The sequence below is a fragment of the Aquarana catesbeiana genome, linkage group LG10, assembly GCF_042186555.1.
Source record: "Aquarana catesbeiana isolate 2022-GZ linkage group LG10, ASM4218655v1, whole genome shotgun sequence".
Taxonomy (NCBI): Eukaryota; Metazoa; Chordata; class Amphibia; order Anura; family Ranidae; genus Aquarana; species Aquarana catesbeiana.
In genome coordinates, this window is record NC_133333.1 from 33843319 (window position 1) to 33864989 (window position 21671).

At 43.6% G+C, this 21671-nt stretch overlaps 1 protein-coding gene across 1 annotated transcript in view; it reads right to left on the minus strand.

The window, feature by feature from the left end:
* Positions 1–21671, minus strand: part of XRCC1 (X-ray repair cross complementing 1) — a 52232-nt gene that overhangs the window by 29404 nt on the left and 1157 nt on the right. Inside the window, exons 2-4 of the mRNA XM_073601964.1 lie at positions 8745–8909; positions 3285–3377; positions 788–895 (exon numbers count right to left, since the gene is read on the minus strand). Of these exons, the coding sequence (XP_073458065.1) occupies positions 788–895; positions 3285–3377; positions 8745–8795 (252 nt within the window). The 5' untranslated portion in view covers positions 8796–8909. The remainder of the gene's footprint in view (positions 1–787; positions 896–3284; positions 3378–8744; positions 8910–21671) is intronic.

The following is a 21671-nucleotide window of genomic DNA, read 5'->3' on the forward strand; positions in this document are numbered from 1 at the left end:
ACAGGAGGCAGGACATTGTTACTGCGGCAGTGCAATTCAGCTCTGTGACATACGGAGATTGCCGCTCTGATCCAGGCACTGTTAGGCTGCATGACTGGCACTGGTGAGGCTGCATCCACAGACACTGGCAGGCTGCATGACAGGCAGGCTGCATCTGACAGGCACTGGTGAGACTGCATTGATCTCTTGTATCATGTCTACAGTCTTTGACCATCTCCTGTACTATGTCTGCAATCTCTGACCATCTCCTTTATTATGTCTGCAATCTCTGACCGTCTCCTGTAGTATGTCTGCAGTCTCTGACCATCTCCTGTATCAAATGGTTAGAGACTGGGGACATGATACAAGAGATGGTTAGAGACTGCAGACTGCATTTTTCTTGAGCTTTTCTTGCACTAAAGGTGGCAATAAATGACCAAAAATAAATTCATATTAATTTAAATTGATGATATTAATTAAAAAGTCGAATATAATACAATTGTATATAAAAATATAAATATTTTTTTAAAAACTTTCACTTTCGGTATCGGTTTTCAGCCTAGTGCATCCTTCATTTTCGGCACCAAAATTTCCATTCGGTGCACGCCTAATATCAATATAGGCGAATCAGGACCTTGTTCCCCTGCTGGTGATCCCTCTAGTTATGCACCCCAGAATTTTAGGGAGAATCTACATATGACAAAATACTGAAAGCAACAGCAAAAAAAAACAAAAAAAAAAAACAGACACCTTTCCCCACCCTATACAAAACTACAAAAGTCCAAATTTCCACCATAATATAACTCACCTCATACTCCTGTTCACTCACAGAAGTCGAGTGGCCGACCAAAACTTCCACAAAGGCAGAGCCTTCATTTCCTATGTCAATACTGTGGATTTGCTCTTCCTTTTCAAGCTACACACAGACGAGAAAGCATGATACAACTTAATTATCAAATATATGAAATCACATGTATGTTTTAGAATCAAAATAGAGAAAACAAGTCGGCCTGACTGTCCCTGACCCACCCCTTCCATTTGTTGGATTTCAGAATCACATGTGGGTATTACCTAGGGTGGTCTACATGCAAATGCCACCTGCCTAGGAACGCCCACTCCTCCAGACTGACATCTACCCATCAAGGAATTTTGATGTTTGCTCCTCTCAAGAGCCAACCCACTGATTGCATCAGGGCTGAGGGCTCTTGAGAGGAGTACTGAGGCAGGGTGATACGATGTTTTCAGGAAGCTATGTACAGCACCCCGCCAATCCCTCCTACTAGCCATGATCTGCTTGCATTGCCCAGAGAAGCACAGACACCTGGCAATGATCTCCCTGGGTCCGAAATAGGGTATGTAATGAAAACAAAAAAAGATTTTATTCAAAAATTTCAATTTACATGAAGTTCTGAGTTTAATAACCCTGCTTGAATTCTCTGTGAGTCCAGACTTTCATGGACAAGCCCTGCCACCACCTGAGGGTGCTCCACCATATCGGCATGGGCTTACAACGCAATTTTGCAGAGCAGTGGAAGCACAGGTGTGCCAGGTGTGCCTGGGCAAACCCTAATTACCCCGTGTGGCGCAGATACCCTGTTTAGACCCCTGATATTTCATCAAAGCCCCCTAACAGGGCTCCTGTTATGACTAATTTCTGATTGGGACTCTAAAACAAAGTTAATACTGCAGCTGCAGGAACAGATTCAAAGGACTCAATCACTGTGTTTAAAATGTCCGTTCAGTGTCAAAATTTATTATTATATGTTATTTTATACATAGATAAGAAAGGGGTGGTGTGAGATGTTATTAAAAGCTAACAAACAGAAATATGTTATTAAAAGCTAGCGAATAGAACAATTGCAAAAGTAAAACCTTGAGAGGGGAGGGGGGAGTAGAGAGCTTCTAGCAGAAGATGTGTCTGTGTGTTAGGTGAAGGTTACAGAACACATTTCAACAAGTGGAGTCTCTTGTGCTTAAATGAACAATACAGTGAATGTCCATGTCACTCCTAAAAGAATTTTTAAAAAAATTAAATTGTAAAAAATACTAAAGAAATTAAATAATAAAAAAATACAAACTACTGACACCGTCCACTGCCCTACTGACACTGCCATACTGGGACACTCATATGTGTTTGAGCTTTGGGGGTGCACACCCTAATGCAATAGGCTTTTCACACCTATGAGTGGAAGTATGACACACTGCTCGCCCAGCCTGATCAAAGTAGGTGTATGTAACGGCCTAAGCCAGTGCTGCTCTACTGACCATGCCTCCTGACACATTTCAGTGACACAATTCACCCTGCCTACCAGGGCTTAGTCTTAGGGGCTCATAAACTCTATAACTAAGCCCTGGTGGGCGAGTGAAACACATCAAGGTGCATAGTCAGCGGAGCAGCGCTGGCTGAGGCCATTTCTTACACCTACTTCGATCAGGTCGGGGGCGAGCATCATCTCATACTTCCGTTATTGGCACCTCTGGATGAATGAAACTTGATACGGGGCTCCCCTGTTCCCGAATCACAGCGGGAAAGCACACTGCACTTCTAGCTTGGAGCGGCACCCTAAGCTTTTACAGATTGCAGAGCCGTGTTCACCTCATAACATAGTGCGGTATTGAAGATCGCCCATTAATGATATCTGATAAAGAGGAAGAGGACTTTCTCTTATAGACTCAGAGGGGTTGATTTACTAAAACTGAAAAGTGCAAAATCTGGTGCAGCTCTGCATAGAAACCAATCAGCTGCCACGTTTTTTTTTTTTTTTGTCTAAGCTTAATCAAACAAGCAGAAGTTAGAAGCTGATTGGCTACCATGCGTAGCTGCACCATATTTTGCACTCTCCAGTTTTAGTAAATTAAAAAGAAATTTTCTTTCAAAATATTACTCAGGTTTCACATGCACAGCTGTATGGTGCTCCCCTTATGCACCGCTGCCCTTCTTATATCTCTACTATACTCAGGTTATGGGGTTCTAGACCCTGATATTGCAAAGGCATTGGTCCCCACCCTACCGCCTTATAGGTTATAGGCGTTGATATATGTTTTGTCATTTCTTTTATTCATAAAGCCAACCGTGTTGTACTCTTGATATTTTGTACCATTATCTATATGACTTGTATCTTTACTGATGTTATAAAGAATTTATTAAAAGAAAAAAAAAAAAAAAAGAAGAGGAGAGGCCCCGGGACATCACATGACCCATTACTACTTGAATGGGTCCATTTTCTAAAAACAAATAAGTGCAGAAGGATTGTGCGGTGGAACCTTTTACTTAAACCCTTCAAACTTTTCAGTTTATTTCTCACCTGCAGAATGACAGAGATCTGCTTCTCCCCAACTTGTTTGGCCTTCCACTTGCGATATGTGTCTGGCTTTAGCAAGTTCTCTGCTGTATGAGTCTAAAATGCGGAAAGAATAAAAATGTTACTTTGCTACTCTTGAAAAAAAAAAAAAAGATTATTTTAGCATTGTTTAAGAAGTGTGTTTTGCTTAGAGCGTCTTGGATTTCCAAGGGTTACATGTTTTAGTGATCACCTGGATCTTTTTACAAATGATGGTTGTTGCTGAGACTGCGATTTATGTCAGTTCTGTGTTAAGTGCAATAAAAGTCAGGAAGGACCCACAGAGCACATAGTGCTATGCAAAGCCATATTTACTTGCATAGGGGTGCACAGGTGTTCCATTGATGTCAGTTGGGATGCAGCGGCTCCCAATTTAACATCCGTGTGAGCAACGCACACTATGTGAGTCCAGGGACATGCACTTGCACTCACATGGATGTCAAATTGGGAGCAACAGCTGTGTCCATGCAGCTGATGCATTCCAACTGACTTCAATGGGTCTGCCGGCACAAGGATGCATGGAACAGCTCTGCATCCCCCACAGGGTAAATATGGCTTCACACAGGCATATGTATTGATATGTCCCATGTGAACGAGGCTTTTCTTTTAGGGCCATTTTACATACAGTGCGGTGACCAGCATTTTTACAAACTAAAGGGGGGTGCACAGAATCTGGTGCAGCTGTACATAGTAATCAATTGGCTTCCAGGTTTAAGCCCTCGTTCACACTGAACACGACTTTGAGTTCATCTGAACTCGCACCATTTCAAAGCCGCATTTCAGTCTGACTTTGGGGGGCAACTTGAAAGATATCTGTGCGAGTTCATGCACATCTATTGAAATCGCCCCCAAAGTCACCAAAAGTAGTGCAGGAACTACTTTTGGAAATTGATGCAGCGCCACAAAGTCGGCCTTGCACCGATTGGGACGCTCCTATTGCCGCTAATAGGCTCCGATTTGATATGTGATTCGACCTGTCAAATCACGCCAATGTGAATGTCAAAGCTTAATTAAACAAGCTGACTGGTTACTATGCACAGCTGCACCAGATTCTGCATGCACTGTGTCTTGTTCACACTGTAACTCAGCCCTGAGCTTAGCTGCAGTGAGCTGCAATAAAATGCATTTTATCAAAAGTGTACAGGATGGGCTTGCATGTCACTGTACAGCAGCACAACGCACCGCTGTAAAATGACAAGAATGAAGTGTCCCTTTGTAAACTCGAAAAAAGGAAGCCGTGTAATACGCTGAAACGTGCATCACATCAACCCCCACCGTCGGCTCACTGCAGTCAGAATGGACAGCGACTGCACACCAATATCCTGCAGTTTAGTGTGTGGCAGCTGTCCAGGGCGGTGTGAACGGCCCTTAGGTTTTACACAGTCTCATTGGTCCGTTTCCCCCGCGTGACAGAAACCCCTGTGTCCATTTAAAAAAAAAAAAAAACAGCCTTTGGTGGCCGGATTCTCCTTTCTTATTTTGTGGAGGTCCACTAATGACATCAGCACCAGATCTCTGGGGAAAAAAAGGCCTTTTCCATGAGATGTTGTGAGAATTCAGAAAAGGTTTTGTTTTTTCTCCAGTTTTCATGTGTGATCTCCCTTGAAACCACTGGTAACGTAGCCTTCCCAGGGGGCAGTTGTGAGACATTAAATTAGATGTAAATACACTTTAAATCTGTTATTTTTCAAATGCCTTTTGTCAGTTTAAAGTGCTCTTAAACCTCAGACTTATGAACAATGCATCTCCCTCTATAGCGGGGGTCAGCAACCTGTGGTTCGCGGACAGGTGACTGGTAGATCCCAGTCTGGGTTTGCCGACCTGCCATTCCAGAGCATCAAACAGAGCGCAATGCAGAGAGGGACTACTTGTAAAGTTAGAGCTTTAAAAGGGAACAAGAGCCAATTAAGCCGATGCCTCCTCTGTGGTGCCGGCTGCTGTCCCGTGTGGAGTGATACCAACTGCACCCCACCTCTTATCCCGACTAACGGTCTCCAGAGTGGTGCCAGCAGCAGGAAAGAAGAGATCTTCATGTCAGTGTGAAGCAATACACTGGGCATAATAGTAAAGAGCTGCTTCGGGCATAATAGTATAGAGCTGCTTTCACACTGACGTGCTGCAATTTACCCACACCGCGGGTGCAGTGTAGTGTACCTGCAGTTTTCCTGTTCTTAGCCATAGATTTCTGTTATATTCTGCTGTTTTACCACCCCCAACTTTACGTGTGAATGAGCCCTAAGGTGCCTCTGCTGAATGCAACTAAGGGCTCATTAAAATACTGCTCTTCTGAAAAGCGATTTGAGTGTGTGTTGTTCTCACCACCTGATTTAAACCCATGATTGCCGTGCAATGCACACATTTGCGTCACGGTAGTACCGCAATTAGAGATTTAAATTAGGTGTGAGGAGGCGACACTGTGCCTGGTGATCTTTGATTTCTAACGTGTTGTTCAGGTAGAGCTCCACCTCTTTAAGGTTGCCTACCCCTGCTCTGTAGTGTGTACTTGTCTCAACTAAGAGCACTATGGGTTTGATTTACTATAACTGGAGAGTGCAAAATCTGGTGCAACTGTACACGGTAGCCAATCAGCTTCTGACTTCAGCTTGTTCAATTAAGCTTTGGCAATATAACCTGAAAGCTTATTTGGTTTCTATGCAGAGCTGCACCAGATTTTGCACTCTTCAGTTTTAGTAAATCAACCCTGTAGGTGTCATTTCTGTCTGCTCTGTTCCTCTGCTATAAGCATGAAGTTTTCCTTCCACTAAGGCTGGTGTTCTGCCGAGAAAGGACCCCCATCGGATATTGTCCGCCCTGTATTGCGCAGGCGCAGCGCTTGCGCAGTACGGAGGACAAAGGAGACGCCGTAAGTCTCCAAACAAGAACAGCTGTTCATTAGCTGTACACGGCGCCTGCGCAATTAACACTACATTGTGCCACACGCTCCCGATGCTCGTGCAACTCTGCAAGGGGCGGGTGTAGGGGTGGATGCATACAGAAGATGGCCAGAGCTCATACGATGGAGGGAGGATTTCTCAAAAGGGCGGATGTAATATTGAGAAGCGTGTAAACTACACGTCTTTGCAGTTTTACAATGATGGGCATAGCCGATAAGGGCGGGTAGTTTAATGTTGATGGGCGCATCTTCTGTATGCATCCGCCCCTACACCTGCCCCTTGCAGAGTTGTACGAGCATCAGGAGCGTGCGGGAGTGTGTGGCACAATGTAGTGCTAATTGCGCAGGTGCCGTGTACAGCTCATGAACAGCTGTTCATGTTCAGAGACTTTCGGCATCTCCTTTGTCCTCTTTACTGTGCAAGCACTGCGCCTGCGCAGTACAAGGCGGACACTATCCGATGGGGGACAGTTCTTGACAGGACACCGGGTTCACACTAGTGTGAATTGGATGTGGGTTTCCCTGCATCCACATTGTATGACAGGAGATAGTGACTGGCTCTCTATGGAGCCGGTTCACACATCTCCGGGGCGTCTGCAGAGCGGCTTGCACAGGAGTCCTGTGCGTAGGGTGCCCACGTGTCCTGGATTGCCCGGGATTGTCCCTGATTTCTTATTTTTGTCCCGGGACAATACAGTGTCCTGGAATGAAAAAAAAAAAAAAAACCACACCGCCAGACCAGTGCGCTTTGCCAACTCCGCCGCCACCCTTATAAACATTACACACTACTACACAGTCTCACACATGAGTCATCATAGGCTGGTTGCAAGGCTAGGGCCGCCCCGCTTCTAGCAACCAGTGACGTCGGCTGAGGGCTGACACGTGGGCAGTCAGTGTGGGCAGTGCACTCGCACCCTACGGCTGAGAGCATCGCGCACGCCTCAGAGAAAGAGAAAGCAGCCAGCACAGCCACAGAGTGACACCACGCCAGTGACCAGACAGAGCCTGAGCCACAGTCATTTACTGCTGGTAAGGATCATCCTCCAGCCTGTGCCCAGTCAGACTCAGTGCCAGTCCCGGCCGGGGCCGCCGCCGACTACTCCCGCTGCCTGCAGCCGCTCTCTGTTGCTCTGCAGCAGCACATTGCCATTTGCCAGCAGCGCACACAGATCAGAGAAGTAACAATTCAACTTCTCTCCTTAGCAGCCTGAGCCTATTCTGAGTCCTCCTCCAGGCTCCCGTCCACGAGGTCCGCAAGTTTGCCGCCTGCATTGCCAGACATTGACAAACTTCCAGGACCAGGACAGGAGGTTAGTGTACTGTGTTACACTCACACACACTTTGTTACAGTGAGCATGCTCCCCTTCCATTCTGCTGCTGTCTGCCCCTCTCCATTCTGCTGCTGTCCCTCTCCATTCTGCTGCTGCCCCTCTCCATTCTGTTGCTGTCTGCCCCTCTCCTTTCTGCTGCTGTCTGCCCCTCTCCATTCTGCTGCTGCCCCTCTCCATTCTGCTGCTGCCCCTCTCCATTCTGTTGCTGTCTGCCCCTCTCCATTCTGCTGCTGTCCCTCTCCATTCTGCTGCTGCCCCTCTCCATTCTGCTGCTGCCCCTCTCCATTCTGCTGCTGCCCCTCTCCATTCTGCTGCTGCCCCTCTCCATTCTGCTGCTGTCCCCATCCATTCTGCTGCTGTCCCCCTCTGTTCTTCCTCCGTGTCCCTCTCTGTTCTGCTGTCCATACCACCTGTCTAAACTGGTTACCACTGTTTGCTTTTTTTTCCCCAAAAATTGGCAAAAAAAGTATCAAAAACCATATTTTTGGGGCAGGTGCGGGGGGGGGGGGGGGGGTCCCTGAATGGCAGTTTGGAAATGTGGTCACCCTACCGGTGCGTCTTTGGCTCCATTTCAGGTTCAAATTCAGGCAAAAATTTGGCCCCGATTTGTCCCTAAAACAGAGAACAGGGACACACTGGACCCCCTGCTGCGAGCCGCATCCAGCATCCATGTGAACCCAGCCTAAAAGAAAAGGTGACAGGGGAGGGAGCTCCAGCATGCAGCCTGCGATTGACAGCCTCAGCTCTGTTTCCGTGTGCTGTGTGAAATGGGATGTGTCTCTTTCCTCCAATCAGCTCTCAGAGCTCTCCTCACTGAGCTCTGCAGAATGTAATTTCAGCTCACAGCTTTCTGAAAGCTCAGACAACCTATATAGATTCAGCACTTGGAACGGATGTAGAGAAGACCTCAGATAAACTGGTATAACTTATGTAGGAGAATTTGTTTAATCCCTGTGTAACACCTGAGGGTAGTCATTTCACTGGGTATATGTAAGAGTTTACAACCATTTTAAAGCTCAGCATGAACCTGCATGAACCTGGGGATGTTAGGTATGAGGATGGGGAGGTATGAGGTGGGGAGGGGGAGGGAAAGGGGAGGGGAGGGAAGGGGATGGGAGGGGATGGGATGGGAGGGGATGGGATGGGAGGGGAGGGGGGTCCACTTTAAATCTCCAAATGACATTTCAGAAGGATACTCACGGTGTCTGCACTGCTGCAGGAGACCACATGCTTCAGTTTGATCTCAGGCATTGTCCGGTGATATCGGCTCTCCCACAGAACACCGAATATGGCTTCAGCTGCACACAGAATGCGCTCCGCCTCCCAATCCGCCTGGCTGTGTCAACAGGTGACAATGCATACCAACTGCAACACACAATACAAAGGAGTAAAGGATCAACCTTCAATTGTATATTATATTTCCTTAGAGCAGGGGCCTCAAACTGGTGGCCCTCCAGCTGTTGCAAAACTACAAGTCCCATGAGGCATTGCAAGGCTGACAGTTACAAGTATGACTCCCTCAGGCAGAGCCATGATGGGACTTGTAGTTCCGCAACAGCTGGAGGACCACCAGTTTGAGGCCCCTTCCTTAGAGCATTTGCTACTTTTTTTTTTTTTTTTTTTTTTATTCCAGTCTAAAGAACTAAAGGGCTTTCAAGAAAAGCATTTGAAAGCTGAACTCCTGCCGTCCCTTGTACCGGCTCCTCTCCTGAACTGAAATGGCTTACTCTGATTTCACTGCACACTGTGAGCCTCTCCCACCTCATTTCCCGGCTGGAAGATGTAACCCCCCCCCCCCCCCCCTACAACCCTAACTGTCCCTGGCCATCATTGGATTTCAGTTCTTTCAATCATGAAGGTTCAACATTACACATGGAGGTCAGCTAGGATGGTCTGCATGCAAAGGGAACTCCCACTCCTCCAGGCTCACATCCATCCATCCATCAAGGTATTTTGACATTTGCACAACTCCTCCCAAGAGCCGGCCTGCTGCTTACATCAGAGCTGAGGGCTCTTGTGCTGTGATGTTTTCAGGAAGATAGGTAGAGTACCCGGCCAGGGCCCTTCCACCAGCCATGATCTGCCAGCATTTCACAGAGAAGCACAGAGACCTTGTGATGACATCACTGTGTCTAATAAAAGGTGTGTAATCAAACAGAAAGGTGATATGTAATGTGTAGCGTAAGCAACGTTATTGTTTATAGGTTCCCCCTTATGTGTACATTTATGTTCATCACGTCCCCAGCTCTGCATGCATGCCCCAGTAAGACTGCTATGAACACGGTGCCTGAGGGAAGATCATTGAACCAAGTCGAAGGATATGAATATCCGCTTTGCCGGTGTGTTATGAAAACTCATCTGGTCTGATCTGCCACCTGCTCGCCATCCTTGGAGGAAACGGTATTATAGCTAGAGCTGCACGATTGTGGCTAAAATGAGAATCACAATTTTTTTTTGCTTAGAATAAAGATCACGATTCGCGTAACATCATCTTTCACATTATACAAAAAAAATTGGGATAACTTTACTGTTTTTTGTTTTTTTTTTTTTAAATTCATTGAAGTGTATTTTTTACAAAAAAAAAAATGCGTAAATACAGTGTGACATAAAATATTGCAACAACCGCCATTTTATTCTCTAGGGTCTCTGCTAAAAAAAAATACATATAATGTTTGGGGGTTCTAAGTAATTTTCTAGCAAAAAATACTGATTTTTAACTTGTAAGCAACAAGTGTCAGAAAAAGGTTTAGTCTTTAACTGCTTGCCGACCAGCCGCCGTCATTATACTGCGGCAGGTTGGCGCGGCTGCGCAAATCGCCGTAGCTGTACGTTGGCAGCTTTAAGAGCTATGGGGGGGAGGGGGCGTGACGCCTGAGCCGATACACATTGCCTCAGAGAGCTCCTCAGTGAGCCAGAATAGGGAATTTGTCAATATAAACAGACAGATCCCCATTCTGTCATGGAAGTAGAGAGAGATCTGCTGTTCCTAGTGATCAGGAACAGCGATCTCTCTCCTCCTCCTGTCAGTCCCCTCCCCCCCACAGTTAGAAACACCTCTTTAGGGAACATTTAACCCCTTGGTCGCCCCCTAGTGTTAACCCCTTCCCTGTCAGTGACATTTATACAGTAATCAGTGGATAGTTTTAGCTCTGATCGCTGTATAAATGACAATGGTCCCAAAAAAGTGTCAAAAGTGTCCGATCTGTCCGCCGCAATGTCGCAGTCCCGATAAAAATCGCTGATCACTGCCATTACTAGTTAAAAAAAAAAAAATAATAATAAAAATGCTTAGTGCAAACCAATCAATATACGCTTATTGCAATTTTTTTTGCCAAAAATATGTAGCAGACTACATATTGGCCTAAACTAATGAAGAAATGTGTTTGTTTTTTTGTAGGATATTTTTTGTAGCAAAAAGTAAAAAATATTGTTTTTTTCAAAATTGTCGCCCTTGTTTTTTTTTTTATAACGCAAAAAATAAAAACCGCAGAGGTGATCAAATACCACCAAAAAAAAACTATTTGTGGGGGAAAAAAAGGACATAAATTTTATTTGGGTACATTGTCGCGCTGCCACGCAATTGTCAGTTAAAGCGACGCAGTGCCGTATCGCAAAAAATGGCCTTTCATTAAGGGAGTAAATCCTTCTGGGGCTGAAGTGGTTAAACGGACCTCATTTACAGACAGAAGTTCATCCCTTTGATCTTCTAAAAAGAACAAAATGTTACAATGTTTATACTTATCTCCCAGCACTGACAATAATGTGAAAAACTTGGCAGACTGACATTTTTTTTTTTTTTTTTGACAGCTGAGTGAGCAGAGAATTCTGCACTTGTTACACGAATGAATCGGGGAAATGCTGCATAGAGATCGTGAGGGGGGGTTGAATCGAGATTGCGATTTTATTTTATTTTTTTAACGATTAATCATGCAGTTCTAGTATTAGCCACAAGCGATTCAGCTTGTGCAAGTTGGTAAGCGCAATCTAGAAAAAATATATTCATATGCTCATGTGCGATCTGCCAGCTTGATAGAGAGAGTGGTTAATTGGAAAGCTCTCTATAACAGGGAGTCCATGTATGATGGTTCAAATGCAGCACAAGGTGTGTCGGTGGTCACAGGTAGACTGACTGTGGACGGCTTCCAGCTCATGACAAGCTACAAGGGGCCTGTAGACAGTAAAATATAAAGGAGAGCAGCGCCATCTAAGTGCAGCAATGTTAACTCACAAGATCGTGGACATATCAGACGAAGGGGCACACAAGCTCCGAATGCGCCGAATTCTATGCGCATAGAATATCTCTATGCAGTGGTAAATATAAATAACCAACTATATGGTTAGGGAGCAAAATATCGAATCCACTCTGAGAATAACAGACAGAAGAGATATACTGTATATACTATTAGAGGAGATATACTGTATATACTATTAGAGGAGATATACTGTATATACTATTAGAGGAGATATACTGTATATACTATTAGAGGAGATATACTGTATATACTATTAGAGGAGATATACTGTATATACTATTAGAGGAGATATACTGTATATACTATTAGAGGAGATATACTGTATATACTATTAGAGGAGATATACTGTATATACTATTAGAGGAGATATACTGTATATACTATTAGAGGAGATATACTGTATATACTATAAGAGGAGATATACTGTATATACTATTAGAGGAGATATACTGTATATACTATTAAAGGGTGAATCTGGTAAATGTCATCACTTAGTGATCAAATTTTTTTTATTAAAAACAAAAACAATGTCTTCTTTAAAAAAAAATGTCATTTTAAGAACGTTCGTTCTTTCATTCAGTGAATGTACAAAGATTTTTCGTCTGAATATTCTCGTCTGAAAATTGATCGGTGTGGCCAGCATAAGGCTCAGTACACACCTGTGCAGTTTGCTTTTCATCTGTTTCTGATTTTTGATTTTTGTGCACGTGATTTTGCTGTGATTTGCGTTTTTGTATTTTTTTGGCCAATTTGTTGTTGGGCAGATTAAAAAAACACAAATTGCTGCAAAAACGACATGCTTTTCTGCAGCTTCTCTATTGAAGTATATTGAACCAAAAAAGCACCATTTGGCGTGAACGTGTCCCATAGGAAACCATGTGAATGAACTGTAGTGCATTCTGCAAAAAGCACCAAAAAACACATAGATGTGAACCAGGTCTAAGACGTTTAGTAACATAATGGGGTGAAAAAAACTAAAATTAGCCCTTTATAGTACAAAAAAAAGCAGATAATCACTACTGTAAGGGGTTAATTTTTTTTTTAGTGTACTGTGAAAGTAATATTTACAGTAGCGATTATTTGCTCTTTTTGTACTATAAAGGGCTCATTGTAAGTTTTTTTTTAACCCCATTATGTTACTGGCCGATTAATCGATTATGAAAATAGTAATCGATTAATTTCATAATCGATTAGTTGCCGATTAATCGATTAGTTGTTTCAGCCCTACTTCCAGCCTATACCAGTTCCTGTGGATTAATATTATCAATATATATGGATTTTTTTTTTTATCACTGGTGTATATGATGTGATTATGTAATGGATTATCATTATTACTACATACGGGTTGCTCATCGCTGGTTTACTTGTTATTACCATATTGGTTTATATCTGTCATATATTTTCACTATATTAGTTTAGAGAGTGCAGCTCTATACATTACCACCTTTTTCTTTCTCTGTATATCTCACAGCAGAGTTTCAGCTTTTTTAGGAATCAATAGTTTACAGCGCAGTTATTTTTTTCTTTATATCTCTTTATTGAGCCATCAGGGTCTCACTTGTCCTCCAATGAAATGAATGGAGGGCAGATCACACTCCATTAGCTTCTGTCCTGCCCAGGATTCTGAAGTGACATTATACTTATCGCTTCGGGGGGTCATTAGCAAGAAGGGGAGATCAGCGAACGATGGCATCTGCCACACTGGTCTCTGGGAGCGTGGAGCCAGGAAACATGGCGGGGCATTCTTGGGGGGGGGGGGGGTGATCTGACAACTGCACAGCTGCTGGATTGCTTCCAAGCCAATAGTTGGTTTGTCAGATTTACACCACACTCTTCCAGCAGGTGCAGCCACCAGGAGTGTGTAAAACCTCCCCAAGTCAGAGACGTACTATGTATGGTGTCGGTAGTATAAGCACTTGCCAAACGCAATACATACATACATTTATATATATATATATATATATATATATATATATATATATATATATATATATATATACATACACATACATACATACATATACACACACACACATATATATATATATATATATATATATATATATAGCGTTTTGCAAGTGGTTTACCAGGGATATGGCTGAAGATATCAGCCTTAACCTCTGTATTTTTTTTTTTTCAGCCGGCGATTAGCTCTCTCATAAAAGCTGTCCAAGCGGCTCATTAGCCACCGGATCACTTTCAGAAGCAGCGGGAGGGAATGTCGTCGCCCCCACCCCCCTCCCGCCGGTGTTTCTCAGGCTTACCATTCTCACTGGCGTGCCCAAGAAACGATCCGATGGTGCAGCCGGCTGGTCACAGAGGAGATTAACTACTTAAGGACCGCCCATCGCAGTTGTACGTCAGCTGTTTGAAGTGGAATACCATTGTTATGGCAGCAGCTAGCTGTATCCTCTTCAACATCGGGCGGTCCGCTTTCAGATTTAAAAAAAAGGATCTCAGCGGCGTATTCGCTGCAAGATCACTTTTATTGGGGTCACCCCCCCCCCACCGCCAATTACCGGAGCCGTCGGTAACAGCGGAAACGATCGGGTCCTCTCCGCTCACAGGCTGGATGCCGAGTGGGGGTAAGATGGGCCCCACACCATTGGATGGCGGAAGCGACATCAAACTTCACTTCCGCCCAATTGTCTTAAAGGGTAAAAAAAAATTATTTGCAAAAAAAATAGGACATTTAATTTTTTTTTATTGCATTTGAGTGTAAATGTGAGATGTGAGGTCTGACCCCAGATCTCATATTTAAGAGGTCCCGTCACGCTTGTTTTCTATTACAAGGGATGTTTACAGGAATAAAAGTGACCCAAAATTTTCTTTTTTTTTAAAAGGACATTGAAAAAAAAAAAAAAAAAAAAAAACCAAAAACATAAAGCGCCCCGTCCCACGCGCAGAAGCGAATACATACGTAAGTCAAACCCACATGTGAAAACGGTGTTCAAACCACACATGTGAGGTATCGCCGCAATCATTAGAGTGAGAGTAATAATTCTAGCCCTAGACCTCCTCTGTAACTCAAAACTGGTAACCTGTAGAAATTTTTAAATGTCGCCTATGGAGATTTTTAAGGGTCAAAGTTTGTCACAATTCCATGAGCGGGCGCAATTTTGAGACATGACATGCTGTAAATCAATTTACTCAGCGTAACATTATCTTTCACAATATATATATATATATATATATATATATATATATATATATATATATATATAAAAAAATTGGGCTAACTTTACGGTTGTCTTATTTTTTAATTCAGAAAAGTGTATTTTCTCCCAAAAAATTGTGCAAATACGGTGTGACAAAGTATTGCAACAACTGCCATTTTATTCTCTAGGGTGTCTGAAAAAAATATATATAATGTTTGGGGGTTCTAAGTAATTTTCTAGCAAAAAAAAAAAAAAAGTGGCCAATACTCTGGCCAGAAGTTTCACGTCCGTCGGTTAACAGTGAAATGGGCCTGTAGAAGTCTGGAAGGAGGTGGGTCTTTGCCTGGCTTAGGTATCAGAATTATAGTAGACTTCGTCATAGATGGAGGCGATTGACCTTGTTCTAGGGCCTCCGTTAAAGTCTGCTTTAGTTGTGGTAGCAAAGTGTCAGCATACTTTTTGTAAACCTCTGCCGGCAGCCCATCCGTCCCTGGAGATTTTCCAGGAGGGGAAAGGGCCAGAGCCTCCAGTAATTCGTCAGTTGTGAGAGGGGCATTTAACATGTCCCTATCAGACGGAGCAAGTCGCGGCAGAGTACTATCGGAGAGGAAGTCCTCGGATAGTAGTGGGAGCAGAGGAGACCTTAGAGGAGTACACGTCTACATAGAATGCTAGGAATGTCATCATCACCTCTGGGTGAGAAGTCACCACCTGGCCCGGGCATCCTGGACAGCAGCTATGAAGGAGGGGCCTCTACTGAACTTAGCCATCATGGCCAACATGTGTCCGGTATTCTCACCCTCCTTATAGTATTTCTGCTGCAAAAAAAAACGTTTGTCTTCTGCTTTCGTTAATGTCATTTGGTTGGCCAACCTTTGTGCTTCTGACCACCTCCGTTTAGTATGGTCAGTTGGGTTTGCAGTGAACCCTGACTCCGCCTCTCTCAGTTCCTGTAGGACAGATAGCTCCCAGGCCTTGGTCTTGGTCTTGATGGAGGAAATTGTTTTGATGAGCTGGCCTCTGAGAAAGGCATTAAGGGCGTCCCAGCACATACCTGAGGACGCTTTGTTTTTATTAATGGTAATAAAATCCGCAAGAGCGGTAGATACTGGGTCTGGTGTAGGGAACAAGGAGAGCCGGGATGGATTTATTTTCCAGTGTTTCCTTTTGCAAGGGCCAGAGGTAGTTATCTTAGCCCAGTGTGGAGAGTGGTCAGGGACCGTCCTCGGTTCATACTGAGCATCAGCAATAAATGACAGCATTCCCTCATTGCAAAGACCAAGGTCAATTCTGGAGAGGCCTCTTAGTGAGGCAGAGTCTTAGCTTGAGGTTTTTTTTAGACGCCAGACATCATGAAGTCCCATCTCCGCTGTAAGGTTGGCAAACAGTGTCGGCCGCCTTTAGTCGGCTGGGGCGAGCCATCATAAGTTTATCTAGCTGGAAGTTTAAGTAATTATTAACCACTTGCCGACCGCTGCACGCCGATATACGTCGGCACAATGGCAGCGGTGGGCAAATGGGCGTACCCTGTACGTCCCCTTTAAGAGGCGGGGGTAGGAGGCGCGCGCCCGCCCGCATACAGCGTGACTGCGCCTGCCGGACTCTATGTCCACCGGTCTCCCAGCAATCGTGTCATGTAAACAAGGCATTTCCCCGTTCTGGCTTGTGTCATGACAGAGATCACTGCTCCCTGTCATCGAGAGCAGTGATCGCTGTCATGTGACTTGAAGCCCCCCCCCCCAGTTAGAATCACTCCCTTGGACACACTTAACCTCTTCATCGCCCCTTAGTGTTTAACCCCTTACCTGTCAGTGTCATTTACATAGTAATCAGTGCATTTTTATATCACTGATCGCTGTATAAAAGCCAATGGTCCCAAAATAGTGTCAAAAGTGTCCAATTTGTCCGCCATAATGTCACAGATAAAAATCACAGATCGCCGCCATTAATAATAAAAAAAATAAATAAAAATGCCATAAAACTATCCCCTATTTTGTAGGCGCTATAACTTTTGCGCAAACCACTCAATATAAGCTTATTGCAATTTTTTTTTTTTTTTACCAAAAATATGTAAAAGAATAAATATCAGCCTAAACTAAGAAAAAAAAATTGTTTTTTTATATATTTTTGGGGGATATTTATTATAGCAAAAAGTTTTAAAATATGTGTTTTTTTTCAAAATTGTCGCTCTTTTTTTTTGTTTATAGCGCAAAAAATAAAAACCGCAGAGGTGGTCAAATACCACCAAAAGAAAGCTCTATTTGTGGGGGGGGGACGTCAATTTTGTTTGGGTGCAACGTCGCACGACTGCGCAATTGTCAGTAAAAGCAACGCAGTGCCAAATTGCAAAAAAGTGCTCTGGTCAGGAAGGGGGGGGTAAAATCTTCCAGGGCTGAAGTGGTTAAAGTCTCCCACAATGAAAGCATTAGGATGGTGGGCCAGAAAACCTGCCAAAATCTGAAGGACTTCTGCGGAGAAGGGGGGGGGGGTATGTATACATTGGCTAAGATACATTCTAGTCCCTCCAGGTTGCATCAAACAACAGTATACGCCCCGTTGTCATCTATTACTGACAGTGTGCAAGTAAAGGGGATCCTATACTAACTCCCCGAGAGAACGAGGAATAAGTAGAATGAAACTGTTGGCTAAACATACGAGCTGAGAATAGTACAGACTGATCAGTATACATATGCGTTTCTTGTAGACATAGTATGGAGGACCGTAAGCGCTCAGCCACGTGTCACAGCCAACCTTTTCTCTCTGTTACCCAGGCCCCGTACATTCCAACTAAGCACTACATGAGATCTAGCCATGACACGTTATCGTGAAATATCTGAAAGACAAATAGCTTTCGGAAGAGGGCCTAATCTCCCCCCCATATAGCTTATATATTCACCATACCATTGTACGTGTAAAGGGGAAAAAAATACCCATTGAGCATGTCGGAGTTCAGTTGTTGTTCCGTGATCAGCAATAAACAAGAGGAATCGCCCCTCTAGAACTCTGAGTGGGGGTCTTCTTGGTCCGTGAAAAGAAGCAACAAATAGGCCAACAGGACCTTTGCAAAAAAAACTTTGAAAAAAAAATATCTTGGTCCCATGGGGGACTTTTGAGGCGTCACGAGTGTGTGGGGGGAACCGTGTCTCTGGGCCTTCCTTCGGTGCGTCTCGTGGGCCTGAGTGGCGCACCGGGTGACACGGGGTTGATAACATCTTCTCTCATCTTTTAGGACATCCGCCTTGCCAAACATGAAGTAACGGTGGGCATCAGTATACAGTACAAGGGAGGTTTACATTTCTTGTGATAGGAAGTAAAGTGATCAAAAAATTTTTTTTTTTAAATTAAAGGGACGGTGGAAAAATAAAATAAATAAGAAATTTTATTTTTTAAAGCACCTCCACCCCTCTGTGCGCAGAAGCGAACGCATACTTAGGTCAGGCGTGCATATGTAAATGGTGTTCACACCACACATGTGAGGTCTCCCCACGATCGTTATAGTGAGAGCAATAATTCTAGCCCTACACCTCCTCTGTACTTCTAAACAGGTAACCTGTAAAAAAAAAAAAAAGCGTTGCCTATGGAGATTTTTAAGCACCGTAATTTGACTTGTAGTCCTGCAACAGCTGGAGGGCCACAGTTGCCCACCCCTGGTATAGATGTACCAATACTGGTGTATACTGGTTACAATACATTTTATTAAAAGATAATGTCGGTGGCAATAGTTAAAGGGTAACTCCACTTTTGTTTGGGGGGGGGGGGCAAAAAAAACATTCCCCTCTGGGTGATCTATGCACATTGCAGGGATTTTATTAAACTTTTTTGCAGATTCCTTCATTTTGTTATTCTGAAGAAATAGCGGTTTGTTTCTCAGTGAGCCTGTATGGTGAGCGATTTCATAATTACCAATCAGCTGCTGCACTTGCAGGGCCCTAATGAGGAAAGTGGCAGGGTCTGCATCCCTTTAGATGTGATTTTTTCCTTTGGGAGTATCTCACTATGGGGGAGATTTGCTAAAACTGGAGAGTGCAAAATCTGGTGCAGCTCTTAATAGAAACCAATCAGCTTCCAGATTTCTTTGTCAAAACTTAAATGAACAAGCTGAAGTTAGAAGCTGATTGGCTACCGTGCAGAGCTGTAACAGATTTTGCACTCTCCAGTTATAATAAGGCTCCATTCACAGTTGTGTGAGTCAAAAGTCGTGCAACTTACATTGCGACTTTGATGCAACTTCGGATGACTGTTGCAGAACTGTCGCATTGATAACCACTTGACTACTGCCCCATAGCAAATTTACTGCTACAGAGCAGCTGTTCTGCGCATTCACGTGTGTGTATATATATATATATGTGTGATTATGCACTTCTGGATGTTGGGGCACGCCGCTTTTGCTGTGATTAGTCACAGCAGATGCCTATCAGCGGGTGCCGGGCAATGAATGTCCATCGGCACCCGAATATCATTGTGGAGAGACACGGGATGGAGCTCTGCCTAAAACAAAGGAGAGCTCCGTCCTGACAGCAGGGATGTGATGGATTCTGTGTCCCTGCAAAGCACATCCCTAAGACCCCTTTCACACTGGAGCGTTTTGCAGGCGCTATAGAATTAAAAATAGCGCCTGGAGTTTTTCAAGCACTTTTGTGTTGGAAAAAAAATGCCTGAAATCAAGAAAAATGCTTCCCTTTAGGCCTCATGCACATGGGATGTTAAAATAACGTTATGATAACGCCAGTATCTTTGCAGTGATTTTTCTTCAGCTTTTTTGCAATAGCGGTTTTTAGCGTTTTTTTTTTTTTTCAAAATTTTTTTTTTTTTTTTTAATGGCTCAAAAACGTTAAAAACCGTTGGTGAATGACGTTTTTGAGCGTTTATCAGCATTAGAGCGTTTTACAGCTGAAAAACGTCTCTCAGAACCCACTGGTCCTGGGTTTTTTTTTACAGCTTAAAAACGCCTAGGTGGGCATGAAGCCATAGACTAACATAGACAGGCCTTTTTAAGCTGCAAAAAAGCTCAAAAAAGCGGATGTAAAAATGTCCGTGTGCATGAGGCCTTAATCACCTCAATACCGGGCACTTACACCCCCTTCCTGCCCAGACCATTTTTCATCTTTCAGCGCTGTCACAGTTTGAATGACAATTGCGCGGTCATGCTGCACTGTAACCACGTGAACTTTTTATCATTTTCTTCCCACAAATATAGCTTTCGTTTGGTGGTATTTAATCACTCCTGGGTTTGTCATTTTTTCCTAAAAAAAAAGACCAAAAATTTTGAAAAAAAAAAAATGTTTTTTTATTTTCTTTGCAGAAACTAAGAAAAACTTTCTTTTTTTCAAAATTTTTGGTCTTTTTTTTTTTTTTTTTTTTAGGAAAAAAAAAAACCCAGGAGTGATTAAATACCACCAAAATACAGCTCTATTTGTGGGAAGAAAATGATAACAAGTTCACGTGGTTACAGTGTAGCATGACCGCACAATTGTCATTCAAAGTGTGTAAAAAAAAATTATATATATATATATATATATATATATATATATATATACACACACACACACACCATGATTTTTAGACACTATATAAGCCAATCAACATACACCTATTGGGATTTTTTTTTTTTAACAAAAATATGTAAGTTAAAGAAATTAGATTTTTTACTTTTTTTATTGGATTCTATAGCAGAAAGTAAAAAATATTGTTTTTTTTTTTTTAATAAAGATTGTTGGTCTTTTTTTGTTCATAGCTCAAAAAATAAAAAATGCAGAGGTGATCAAATACCACCAAAAGAAAGCTCTATTTGTGGGGAAAAAAAAACCCTTCCTGTCCAGGCCAATTTTCAACTTTCAGCGCTGTCACACTTTGAATGACATTTGCGCAGTCATGCAACACTGTACCCATATGACATTTTTATATTCCCCCCCCCCCCACAAATAGAGCTTTCTTTTGTGGCATTTAATCACCTCTGCGTTTTTTTATTTTTTGCTAAACAGAAAAAGACTGAAAATTTTGAAAATAAATAAATTCATGGTTTGCAAACGGGTCATTTTCCTCCTTCACTGATGAGGCTACACTGATAGGTGGCTCTAATGGGCTCTGATGAAGAGACACTGATTGGCGGCACTGATAGGTGGCGCTGATTGGCAGCACAGCACTGGTGGGGAGGCACTGATAGGTGGCGCTGATGGGCACTGATTGGCGGTGAGGCACTAATAGGTGGCGCTGATTGGCAGCACTGATCGGGAGGCACTGATTGGCAGCACTGATCGGGAGGCACCGATAGGTGGCGCTGATTGGCAGCACTGATAGGTGGCGCTGATGGGCACTCATTGTCAGCACTGGTGGTGAGGCACTGATAGGTGGCGCTGATTGGCAGCACTGATCGGGAGGCACTGATTGGCAGCACTGATGGGCACTCATTGGCAGCACTGGTGGTGAGGCACTGATAGGTAGCGCTGATTGGCAGCACTGACAGGACTGCACTGATAATCAGTGTCGATGTCCCTTTAACACAAGCCGGTTATTGACTTTGTTCTCTCCTTACGCTGTCAAAAAAGCCAATAACCGGCTTGTGTTGACATCCGTGATCAGCTGTCATTGGACACAACTGATCACATGGTAAAGGGGCACTGTGATTGGCCCTTTACCCCGATCTGTGATCAGCTGGGTCCTTTGGACTCGGCGATCACAGAGCGCCCTGTCGCCCGGGAAGCACAACCACGGGAGGA